The sequence below is a fragment of the Gavialis gangeticus genome, unplaced genomic scaffold (assembly GCF_001723915.1).
Source record: "Gavialis gangeticus isolate Ggan-Ray unplaced genomic scaffold, GavGan_comp1, whole genome shotgun sequence".
Classification (NCBI taxonomy): domain Eukaryota; kingdom Metazoa; phylum Chordata; order Crocodylia; family Gavialidae; genus Gavialis; species Gavialis gangeticus.
In genome coordinates, this window is record NW_017729022.1 from 60,266,220 (window position 1) to 60,278,861 (window position 12,642).

Consider the following 12,642-nt stretch of genomic DNA (forward strand, 5'->3'; position numbering starts at 1 on the left):
TTCTCTTCTTTGGCACCTCCTTGGTTTTCACAGGGGTTGTGGGCTCTGTCATTGAGATAAGAGAGGAATGAGGGCTGGGTTCCAGAACCAGCAGGTAACATGGACAGGCCAATGCAAGTGAAACAAGAGACATATCCACCAGCCTGCCACAAAAGCCAAGAGAATGGAGCACTGCTCCTGTGTGTATCATGGGGAGAACCTGGGGGAAGAGCCCCTAAGCTTGGCAGGATGGGGCACAGAGGGAGAAGGGTACTGGAACTTCAGGGATGAGGCCTGCAGTTGCAAGACAGCAGAAAGGGATCTAAGGGGTAGGAGCAGTGGGTACTGCTAGTCCAGAGAGGAGCAGCACCCTTGTATGAGGCTTGTTCTAATCCTATGAGGAAATCAGGAAGCTAGTGGGAAAAGGAAGGGATAGAGCCACACCTGCTGGGAGGTGGGAGGCACACTAAGACTGCACCTGAAGGGAGGACAGAGACAGCACAGTAAGAGAGGCACCTGGAAGTGCCTTCAGCAGAAAAATTCTCCATTGGTTGCTGGAGAAATGAGGAGGAGCTTACAATCCATCTCCCACCTGTGGGCCTCTCCTCTCCTCTCCATCACCCAGCCCCCTAGCACTGGGTTCTACGTCAGGCCAGCTAAGACAGGCTGTATGTTAGGCGAGAGGGAAACATGAAGGCCAGGACACAGTAAGGAGATGTTTTCTCCTCCCTCAAGTCACAGGAAAGCAGGAACACACAAAACTGGGGGTCAAAAACAGTTGCCACCAAACACAGCATCTCTGTGGTTATAGTGAAAAACCAGTACTCACTCACCTGCAGCCACAGGAGGCTGGAGCTGGTAGCCTGTCAGCTCACACCAGCCCACAGGATAGATATCTGGTGACTCGCAGTCCACCCACTGGTCATACTCATTGTCCCAGCCATCAAAGTGGATGCTGAGGAGGCGATGGACTACACGCTTGACTGTAGCCACGCAGATGAGTCGTGGCTCCATTAAGTCCACCGCTTCTAGCTTCATGCCTGCTTTGAAGCCATGGTTTGGACAGTCCTGGTCAGAGGGAAAAACCCACCATGAAGGCTTTCAACCCAATCTCAAACTTTAATATGACCCTGCTGCTCCAGTTATGGTACCTGCCTCCAGCTCAGACAGTGGAGACAGGACAGTCCTGCTTGGTCTCTCCCATAACAGAGTTACAAAGTGTGCCTTCACCTACCCAAATATGAACAGGCCCAAATTCCCAGCATAACAAAGCAAACCCAGTTATTTCCCCAGGTAATGTCAACCTGCTTTTCTTGAGGTCATACACTAAGCCAGAGGGTACAGCTCATAACACTGAAGGGTTGTCCAACTACAATTCTAAACCAGGACAGTGACGGGGGCTGAGCGAGGCTGACAGGCAGGTAGGTTCACCCTTCTGAGACACCACCAAGCTGTTCTGCCAGCATGGAGCAGAGACCATATCTCTACCCCTGTGTTTCAGTACTGGGCGAGAGATCCCTGCAGGCAGAACCTGGGAGTACTAAGGAAACACAAGCACGTGTCATCCATAGATCCTCCTGGCTGCTCCCCAAAGTTTTTGGCCGTTAACAGCCTAGCTCTGAGACACCTAAGCTGCATCTGCTCCTTCCTGTGGGCTGGTGTGAAGCTTGGGCCTCTGCATGGCAACTCTCCCAGGTGGTACTCACCGTGTTGAAGAGCCGTGCTGGCACTGCTCTGGACCTGGTCTTTTCCAGATAACTTTGCCAGTTGAAGGTCTTTGCATCGTACCCTGCAGCAGGAGGAAGAAGGGCTGGTCAGCAGACAGAACAGCTGGGAGATGCATAGTAAGTAGCAACAGTGACTCAACATGGCTTAGGGGCCCTTCCCCTTGCACTCCCAAGGCAGAGCTCAAAGGAAGATGAGTGGAACCATGCAGTTTGACTGAGTGCTGCAGTCTAGCCTCAACCCCCTGCTACTGAGCAGAGGTTGGGAAAAGCATCCAGCCATGCCATACTCTGAGAAACAAGCAAACATGTCCAAGAAAGCCTATGCTGAAGCCAATCAGGCCATTCAGGTCCCCAAGAGGGGATGAGCAAGCTGGAACCTCCTGATTTTGAACCATCCAGGCCATGTCCCCTTACAAAACATGTAGTCAAGAAGTCAGAAGCCTTGCCATGCTCAGGTTTGCACATGGAGGCCAAGGGGCTCAGTCTCACCTTTTGGTGGGGTCAGGTCAACATTGTTCTTCTGACAGAAGTTGGCAGGGAAGATGGCATGTGAGGAAGCGTGGTAACAGAACCAGTCCGAGCCATCTGTGGAGGTAGCCCCATCAATGCTGATCATGAGATACCCATCCAAGAGGACCTGTCGCAGCACAGGGAGGGCAGAGCATGAGAGGGGCAGTTCAGCTTGCTCAAAAGCCTTTGGCTTTGAAAGATCCCCATGAACCCTGCTGCTGGTTTAGGCTGGAACCATGCCCTGGCAGTGAGAGCTGCCTCTGGGGTGTGACAGCCTGTCTTGCTCTTCAAAACAGCACCTAGCTGCAGCATTTTCACTCTCCAGGAGCCGGCATGGCCTCTTGAGGGAGCAGATTCATGTTGCCTCTTATCCAGAGCAGAGCATCTGGGAGAAAGGGCCGCCCTTGCACAAGGCATATGCTGCATTGGCAGAAACCTGTCTGGGAAAGCCAACCTGCAAGCTGCTGCAGGCAGTGGCACAGCCCAGCAGATGCCTATCCGCATCTGTATGTTGCCCCACTGCAGAGTGAGTGCATGAACCCAATTTCCAACCCTGCTGCCTAATCCTCTGAGGGTCCCCACAAAGACTGGGTTATCCTGACCCTTCCCTCCCAGCAAGGGACAGAGAAGAGGCTCCACTGTCCATAGCTTCAGTTAAGTACAGCTAAGCAAGACAGAAGGCTTCACCCCACCCCTTGGCCCAGGTTACCTTGCACACAGTAGCCACGCAGATGTTGCCCAGGTTCAAGGGATCAATGGCCTCCAATTTCATGCCCTCCTCAAACCAGCCACCTTCAGCATAGACAGCTCGCACCTAGAGCAGACCACAGGTACAAAGAAACACCCTGTTGGTTACCACCAGAGCCCAAGGACAAGGGGAGGAGTTTCAAAGCCCTCTGAGAAGCACAGTAGTCCTTTGGCTGGCTAGGGCCCATATCGGGAAGAGAAAGGAAAGGCTGTCCTAGATAAGAAACAAGACATGAAGGGAGGGAGTTGGGGTGACTGAAGAAGAGGGGCAACCACAGTCAGTGGAAGGCAGAGTCCAAAACAAGCAAGGGGGGGAGGGGAGGACAGGGGACAACTGATCCTTGCCTCAGACCCAGAAGCCTCTCAGAGCCAGCACCTCACCTTACCCAGGCTCCTTCAGTCCAACTCAACCTCATGCAAGTCACCACCTCACCATGACTGAGTCCCATGCTGTAACCATTCCCCTCAAAGCAAGGTCCCTGGACATAAGGGCAAGAATACCTCCCACCCTGGCCCCTGCACTAACACAACTCCAAACCCATAGGACTGACTCCATCTTTGAGTTCCTCCGACCATGCCTGCAAGCCAAATCCACTCCATCCCCTTGCACCCCAGCTTCAAGCAAAGCTTTAGGCTCCTAGATCCACTGTTGCCACAGGGCAGAAAAAGCTTGGCATCCATGTGTGACAGAGTCCAACAAGTGGGGCTGACACGTGGGAAGGAAAACCCCACAGGTTGGCAAGCTTTCCTGTGCCCCACCCCACTTTGCCATGGCAGTCTCAGGTGTATGGGCAGGGCTCTCCTACCTTCTTGAAGAGATAGGGGACGGCATCGCAGTATATCTTCCGGAAGGTGGGGTGGTTTGCCATGTCACTGCGCTTTTCTTCTGTCCAGGGACAGAAACAGGAAAGGGGAGAAAAAATGAACCCTCTACACCGATGGAGGTATTCAAGGTGGGGAGGGGGTGGTTTGCCTAAGTGGCTGTCCGTCATCTGCTCAGAGCTCAGCAGCTATTAGAAAGAAGAGGGCACCAGCCAGTGAGAGGGCACTGGAGGCCAATATTCAAAATTACCAAGGGAAAAAGCAATGACCCTTCTGAGTTACCATGTTCCATGTTATGGGAACTAGGGTTGAAATCTAACGCTGCCAAATTCATCACTGAAAAAGGAAATGTTTCCAAGGACCTAACCCATGGGCACGGCAGTCTGCTGGGGAAGAGTAGCCAGAGGAACAAAAAATGGGGACGCTTTTTTAAGGTGTAAAAAAAAAAAAAAAAGGCATACCAGCTTCTAAGAGCAAGTGTCAGGGACTGTCTTGTAACACAGGGAGGAATTCTGGGAAATTCTAGTTTCCCAGGAGGGACTGAGGGAAAGAGCAGACCCGGGGCCTTGGTCTCTTTGTCATCTGATCTCTGGAATTTCTCAGGGCCCTAAGCTTGCCAAGAAGTCTCCTCCTCAAAGGGACATGCTCCAAGATGAGGTGATCTAAAAGGCGCTCGCTCTTGAAGGGGCTAGCAACCTGTCACAGAGAGGCTGCATAATTGCAGGGCCATTAATAATTAGACACAGTAAAATAAAGATGGAACACCTCTACATTGCAGAGCAGAAACTGACTGTGTCTGGGGGCCTGAGTCAGAAATAATATTTCTGCTACAGATGCACAGCCGAGTATAGCTGGCCAGGTGTACCACAGTCGGGCGTTTGGTCTTTGGACCCTGAGGGGAGAAACTACCTGGCCAGACAGAGCCAGTGGCCAGACACAGCAGGAAGCAGGACATCCTATGACATGCCCAGCTTGCAGAATAAGGATGGGCCTATCAGGATTAGAGTCATACGTGGACAATCACCATCAGCATCAACCCTAACCCAATGCCACTGCCTCTTTGGAAGGTCCCAGCCTGGGGAGTCCAGCCAGAAAGCCCACGTGTCACGTGGGTCCCTACCTGTCTTCTTGATGTTGTGGCCCACTCTTCGTGCCCAACCCACTGGGTGGATCAGGGGGCTCCACATGTGGCACCAGAAGTCATCATCGCTATCGCCATCCTCATAGAGGAGCCTCAGCCGGCCGCCAATGACCGTGTCCACAACCGCCATGCGGGCCCGAGACACATGGTCCTTGTCCACCACTTCCACCCGCATGCCCTGCCGGAATGGGTACTTCATGTTCTCCGCCATCTAGGGAAGGCAACAAACAAAATGGAGCATTTCTAGCACCTTCCCAGGACGTGACTCTCTCCACAGGTACCCTACCCACTCAGCAGCTCCTCACTGCAGCCACCCCTGGGGAGAGAGACAGCAGCCATAGGCAGAAAGTGCTGCTGCACAGACTGCATAGACACCTTTGGGTTGAGAAGTGAAGAATAACCTGCTCTATAGAAACGCCAAGGGCCATTTCAGTTTGGCAGGGAGGCGTATACCTCATTGGCCCTGAAGGCGGCCACAAGGTCTTCAAGAGTCATAAGTGGGCAGAGCCTTTCTGCTGACTTGAGAGGGCAGCAGGATAAACCCCTTAGTGTCACATCTCACTAGTAAAACAAGCTCCAGCAACAGGGACCTGCCCCCATTATAGTGATGCACGTACTTAACACAAACTAAGGGGCCAAGACAGAACAACCAGCACCACTCAGGGCTTTTCTCTGGGACTCTCAACTTCAATCAGACTCAGCCCTGCCTACCCATGAGGCTTTTTTAAAGCCCCAACACCTTGGTGTCCGAGAGCCAAGGATCTCAAGAGCACAATGAGCTCTTGTGCCATGGGTCTGAAGTAACAGTATCTTAGTACACACATGCATGCATGCATGCATGCACGCACCCCACCGCCACACCCAGGTGTACCTGGAAAAGAAAGTTTTTCCCCAGGCATGGTTACATCTCAGCTTCTCTCTACTGCCTCTCTGTTGAGCAAGTCTCCAGTTTGTTTCACCACCTCCCAGCAGATCTGACATTATCCCATGAATAAGCCACTTCATTAAAACCCAACCTCCTAAGCTGTCACAGGGGCCTAGCAAACTTTGCTAGACTTGCCAGTGCAATGCCCCCAATTATAATGCCTCCCATGTACGATTGAATCCCATAATGCCCTATCCTATCAAACACTTCATGGCATTAACCTCCTCCCTCAGAAATTCAGTATATACCCAAAGAAGCAGCTTTCTAAAATCTGCCGCCAGGGGGAGCCTACCCTCTCCTTCTCCTGGAACATCACGCTAGCTGAAGCAACCTAAGGAACCGCTGAGATCTAGTGGACTTCTTGGCACAGATATTATTGGCTCCGTGCATTTCAGGTGAGCCCCTGAAGCTACGTGTGTTAGGCTGTCTTGCTGCTCTGCTTCCCCAGCCTACTGCTGCGCTTTCTCATACTGAAGACAAATGTTTCCTCTCAAAACAAATGGCTCATTTCTTTGGAATAAAACAACCTAGGTGAATGTTTTCTTAAGACAACAGGCTTCGCGAATTCATGCCCTGATGAAAAACTAGACCTTCCAACAGTATTCTGGGCTTACACTGTTTGGTAACGGTTGCTTCGTAAACCAGCCTAGGCCTCAAAAGAGGAAAAGGTCTTACTGGGTAGGACCGTGGAGACCAGGCCATTTACGCAGGACACTGCCAAAGGAGCACTGTGTCCTATCTTCTACCTGGCAGCACTCAGCGTGTTCAAAAGAAACCCTCCTCCATTCCACAAGACACAACACGCTCTTCTTCAATGAACCCCAGGGGAGGTGAATCCAATCAGAAGCAAGCTGACACGTTGTTCCCACACTGTTTTGTCTGCATCCACCCGTGAACCGAGGTAGAAGAATCTCCATACCCATCCCATTACCTTGATATGGAAATCCACGGGGATGGTCCTTGCTCCCACCAGCCTCTTCATGAGGTACCCTCTCCAATCCGTGTACTTGGCGTGGATAGCTGAGCAGGCACAGAGAGGAGCACACAGTATTGAAACAGCTCATGTCACCTCACTGCTGCACCTCCAATAGACAATGCATGTTACTTTTCCTCTTTGTGGACTGTCTCGCTAAACCAGTGGTTCTCAACCTTTTTAGACTCAAGGTATTCCTTGTTAGGCTCAAGCCCATCCTTGGAAAATGCCAACTCTTCGCTTTCACTTGTTTCTTGATTACAGAAATGAAATACAGCAGTTTTTCCCTGGCAAAGAACTCACAGGCTGCTTGTACATGCCACAGGGGTTTAATTCGGTTTAGTTCTCGCTAAACTGAAACAGTGGGTTTTTAAAAACCACTTCAGTTTAGGGAGAATTAAATCAAAGTAAACCCCTGTGGTGTGTAAACAAGGGTGGGGGCTGATCCTTACCTGCCTCTTTGGTGGCAGGGCGGGGACGGGATGAGTTGCTGGCGGGCCGAACGGTCCCTGAGCTGTGTGGGGGTCCCCCAGGCAGCACTTGCCCGCTGGCACCCAGCTCAGCTGATCCCAGGGGGTGCCACAGCCACGGAGGGAAGCACCGGGCCCCCTCACAGCCGTGGAGGGAAGCACTGGGCCCCGCTGCAGCTCAGGCAGGCTCCAGGGAGATAAAAAAAATAAAATAAAAAATCAGGCTTGCCGCTTTCTTCTTTTCTTCGGTGGAAACCGCCTGCAAATGCTCCTGCTGAGTTCCACAGCACCCGAGCTGCACGGGCCTGCCAAGCCCTGAGCACGTCAGCTTCCAGTGCCCTGTGCACTGTTGCACTTTGTTAGGTAGGAACTAAAACGTCTCAGAGGTCTTTTATCTTGTTATATACCAAAGTCATTTAAAGCAGAATATGCCACCGAGCGTGCAAACAGCAATGCCATTAAAGCAGAATATGCTGCCAAACATGTAAACAGCAACATCATTAAAGTGGTGCAAAAGGGCATTTAGGCTGCTCTAAAAGCCAATTTTGTGGCATGTACAAAAGCCCATAAAGTCCACAGCAACTCAGAATGGTTTTGACAGTATAGATTCCTATTTGAAATTTCTGAGTTTATCTTGCTAATCATGTGTAGGTGTTTAACAGGGCTAATATTGAGTGAGACCTTGCATCACCCTTAAAAGGATCCCACAGTATCCTAGGGTGACAATTACTGGTCTAAACTCAAGGTATCCTTCCAATTCAGATCTATCAGCTGCCACTGCTTTCCCATACACACACACATATGTGAATGCCATATGTCACCTGAATGTCAGGTTTGTGATGAGTTGGGGAGAATGTTAGGGGCTAGAAAGAAAAAGAGGACTTAACGCTTTAGATCACCAGACCCCCAAGTGGCTCATTGGTCCTATGGAGACACTAAGTCCTCCCTGTAAAACCATCATTAAAAGGGGGCAGCTGCTCTATGGTAATGGACCCTGTGTCAGCAGTAGCTCACAGTAAATAAAAGCTAGGTCAATGGTAAGCCCATTGTGGCCTTCAGCAAGAGTGGATACAGGGACAGTTAACATGGAGCAGTTAACATGGACAGTTAACAGTCTTCAGGTTTTCAGCTACTACTCTTTTGAGGCCACACCATCTTGCATGTCTGTAATGGGGGCTGGGACTGAGAAAAGATCAGGGACTGCTGCTCCAGGTAGCAGAGCCCTGCCAAGATCAAGAGCCAGTGCACAGGCCTGCTGGATTCTCCTAGCAATCCTGCCTGGGGACATGACAACCAAAGGACACTGGCTGAAAATGAAACAATTTGGATACAGGATTTCAAAGCCAAAGGCATGCAGAAGCAGGAAGACCAGCTCAGAGGAGCCAGCAGCCTGCTCTAACATACGCTCAAGAGATCCCCAGGTAGAGGGCCACATCCCCCACTACAGAGGAAGGCAAAAACCCCCACAGTCCAAACCAATATGACCATGGGATCAAATTCCTTCCTGACCCCAAACATGGTGATCAGTCTGACCCTGAGCAGGGGGGCAAGACCTTCTAGCCAGGAACCTCTGGGTTTGAGTCTCAGCAGGAGCACTGGCACACCCCAGTTCCAATCCCCAGTCGTGGCTGCAATCAGCACCCAATGCTTCTGAGGAAGGCTTAAAAACACCTTGACATGTAGCAGAAAGGGGGAAGAGGTAAGCAGCAAAGCCCAGAAGCATGGGAAATTCCTATAGTAGAACACAGGCATAGCTATGCCTAGATCATCCTCAAACAATGGCTGTCCAAACTCTTCTTGAGCACCTGTCAGAAGAGGTGTGCGCATATCCAAACACACAAACAGCATATCCAAGCCAGAAAATGCCAGGCCAATGCTGTTTCACCAGCACTCCCAAGTTATCCCTCTGGCTGAGCAGGGACGGGCAAAGCTTCTCCATCACTCTCCTGGGTCAGCCCTGGGGACCAGTGTGAACAGCATGGTGTCCTCGCTGCTCTCCAGGGACCAAGAGAAATGGCAGCAACCAATCAAAGACAGCCATGGCCCTGCAGTCCCAACCACAGCAAATCAAGCTTATGACACCAAACTAGGAGAGAACCAGACTCCCCTGGCACCTGTTCTCCCAAGCACTGGGTCCAACAGGCACTCACTCTGAGGGGGTACCAAGATTTTGCTGTTGATAGCACACCAGCCGATGGGGTGGATGTCCACTGTGCCCAAGTTGCACCAGAAGTCGTAGCCAGAGTCAGCCTCAAAGCCTTCGTAGCGCAGCAGTGCTCTGTACCCTGCCAGGAGAGAGGGAGGGAGGCTTGACGCATCAGTCTGTATCTCTATTTTGGAGCATGCTGAATGCTTTGCCTCAGCTACCACAACCCTACGCCCCAAGTCATTCTTGTAGCAGACTGTCAACTAGCCAGGCTAGGTACAACCGACCTCTTTCAACTTTCTGCACCAGTCAGTTTCCTCTGGCACTTTCCGGCTGCTAGTGAACCTCTTAGAGACTTACCTGCAGTCTGGATGACTGAAGCAATCCAGTACACCCGGCTGGGGAGCACAGCATCACTGTTCAGCACTTCCACCTTCATCCCTTTCACCACATCATCCCACTGATCAAACAGAGGCACCTGCAAAGCCGGGGCAAAAGTGAAGGGAAAGACAAGAGCAGCAGTTACAAACCAGGGCTGCAAGAACTGTACAAACAGGATCTCCTTTATGCTCATAGCCTGTGCTCTAGATTTTACCCTTTTCTCTACAAACCAGGTCTCTTTCTAGCCTTCATGGCTGGAGGCAGAAACCTTGAAAACTTCGGGGTGTACAGTGCTGCCTGCCCGAGCCTGTAGACAGCCTGACATATTAGCTCTTAAAAGTCTCCAAGCACAGCACAGCCCACAGACAGAAGTTTAAGATGAACTCTGTTAACTATTTTGATGCTTCCATGAGATGTGGAAGTCATGGCAGGATGACTAGATAACCAATAATTAATCCAATAAATCCACGTGACCCTCATACCTCCCAGATACGAAAGCCTCAGTCAGCCAAACCCCAACCTATTCACTATTGTGATACACAAGTTCATCATCAACTCTGCATTGTAGCTGAAATGGGAAGATAGAGCACAAGTTATTTAATATTAAAACCACTACCACAGGGCATGTAGCTGCAGCTATCTGTATTATATATACAGGCAGTCCTCGGACTTAGGACACAATTGGTTTCTGAAAACCCTGTCTTAAGTCGAAACTTTGTAACTCAGAACCAATTTTCTCATAAGAAACAATGTTAGAAATGGGGGATTGGTTCCTGAACAAAGGCCCGATACCCTATTTTCACTAAATATATCTCAGAATTTTGTACTTGATCAATTATAGATAAGTAATATAGCTACATTAATGTATTTATATTGTAAATAGCAATCATATTGTTTTGGAAGGACTTCTTTGAGGTGACTTTGCCGGACTTTTTGAAGGGTTCTTGGCTGGAGCCTTCTCAGGAGACTTGGCTGCAGGTTCTTCTGGAGTCTTGTCTGCTTTCTTAAAGGAAGTGTCCAAGAAAGTTCGGACAGAGGTTCTCCAGGGAGATGAGCGACGCAGCAAACTTGTTTGCTGGTGTGGTGTCACATCAGATCACGTGTTGCAAAGTCAAAACTGACATTAAAGTTGAAACAGGGTGTCAATTTATAAATGCTGTAAGTGTGAAACCTTGCAATTCGAAACATTGTAAGTCAAGGACTGCCTGTACATAAAAACTGCCATTTTTCAACTGACCTAAGGTACCTGAATGGCCTCCATTACAGTGGCATGTGGGCACCGCTTAGTGCATTTACCTTCCTTACATCCCTGTGAGGCTGGAAAGTAGCAGTATACCCATTTTGCACATAGGAAAGTGAGGCACTGAGAGGTTAAGTGTCTTGCCTAAACTTAAACAGGGAATTTGCGACAGGGCTTGAACTCAGTTGCAGGCTGGCATGCTAACCAGTGGGCTATCCTTTCCTGTCCGATGTGGAGCAGGCACACAACCTCCCGTCCGTACCACTCAAGGAGCTGCAGAATTCAGGATGTTCCCAAAGAACTAAGGCCCGGCTTTCTGATCAGAATGACCAACACCTGTGTTGAGTCAGGTTCCTCCCACCTTCTCCCCTAAACCTCTGTCTGTGCGTCCACTATGGAAACAGATCACTGGCAACAGAACCGGTGAGACAGCACTACTGGAAATGGCAAAAATGCAGTATAGACACATGGCTTTTTTATTTTGTCTAAAAGAGCATGTAGGAGCCCCCATCATGTTGAGGGCTTTCCTGTTCCTGCTACGGTGAAAAACCTAAGAATCTTCAAGGAAATCTAAGATGAGGAACAAGTAAAAAGGAGGGGGAAAAGAAGGGAGCCCTAGCACAGGCTGCAATGTACACTGTCCCACATCTGCCCTAGCATGGTGCTTCACCCATTGTAATTCAAACGCTATCTGGGCAGAGTTCCTGGAAATCCAATTTTGAAGGCCTTCGGCAAAGCCAACAGACCTGTGGAAGAAGAACTCAGCCTCCCCCCACACCAATAAATCCCCAGAAGCTCCCATGTGTGTTGCTACTTTTGTTCAAAAGGGAAGCCAGCACAAATTCTGGGTTCCAGCTCTACTGAAGTGTGTGAGAAGCTGCCAGGACGTGCCTGGGAAAGGTATGTTCGGCCACTACCCAGCCTTCTCGCCTGAGAGCAAGGTTATTTCCTCTGGTGCTCATATGCCCTCCAATGACATTGGCACTTGGGGAGGATGCTCACTAGGTGGAGCAAAGCTTATAGCATCCAGACCTGGCAAGGCTGACAGATCCAAACTGTTCGCAAGATTTAGGATAAACAGCTGTGGTTTCATAATGAGAAAAGGGACTTTTCTATACTGAGGTAGCTCCACCCTTGTGGTACCAGTTGAAGAGGGCAAGGACACTTGACACTGTGAAAAAGAATCATAGAAGTCGGGTCGGAAGGGACCTTGTAGATCTTCAAGTCTGACCCCCCGCCTGGGCGGGAGAAAAGACTGGACTCAAATGAGTCCCACCAGGTAGGCAACAAGCCTCTTCTTAAAGACCCCCAGGGTAGGGGCCAGCACCACTTCCCTAGGAAGTTGGTTCCAGCTCCTAGCTGCCCTAACTGTGAAGTAGGGCAGATGTCTAATCTAAACCTACTCTCTAATAATTTGTGTCCATTGTTCCTTGTCATGCCAGGGGGCGCTAGGGGAAACAGTGTCTCCCCTAAACCCTTCTGGTCCCCCCTAATGAGTTTATAGACAGTCACCAGGTCCCCCCTCAGCCTTCTCTTGTGAAGGCTGAACAGGTTTAGGTCCCGCAGTCTTTCAATGTAGGG

The 12,642-nt window shown here is 50.3% G+C and overlaps 1 protein-coding gene across 4 annotated transcripts in view; it reads right to left on the reverse strand.

Annotated features, from left to right (window-relative positions):
• Positions 1–12,642, reverse strand: part of L3MBTL2 (L3MBTL2 polycomb repressive complex 1 subunit) — a 37,024-nt gene that overhangs the window by 8,473 nt on the left and 15,909 nt on the right. For 3 of the 4 annotated variants that reach the window (XM_019515124.1, XM_019515122.1, XM_019515125.1), the window contains 9 exons: positions 9,801–9,918; positions 9,445–9,579; positions 6,783–6,871; positions 4,906–5,137; positions 3,770–3,849; positions 2,926–3,030; positions 2,196–2,343; positions 1,686–1,768; positions 813–1,047 (listed from right to left, as the gene is read on the reverse strand). In XM_019515124.1, coding sequence (XP_019370669.1) covers positions 813–1,047; positions 1,686–1,768; positions 2,196–2,343; positions 2,926–3,030; positions 3,770–3,849; positions 4,906–5,137; positions 6,783–6,871; positions 9,445–9,579; positions 9,801–9,918 — 1,225 coding nt within the window. The remainder of the gene's footprint in view (positions 1–812; positions 1,048–1,685; positions 1,769–2,195; positions 2,344–2,925; positions 3,031–3,769; positions 3,850–4,905; positions 5,138–6,782; positions 6,872–9,444; positions 9,580–9,800; positions 9,919–12,642) is intronic. The other variant, XM_019515123.1, reaches the window with a different exon arrangement.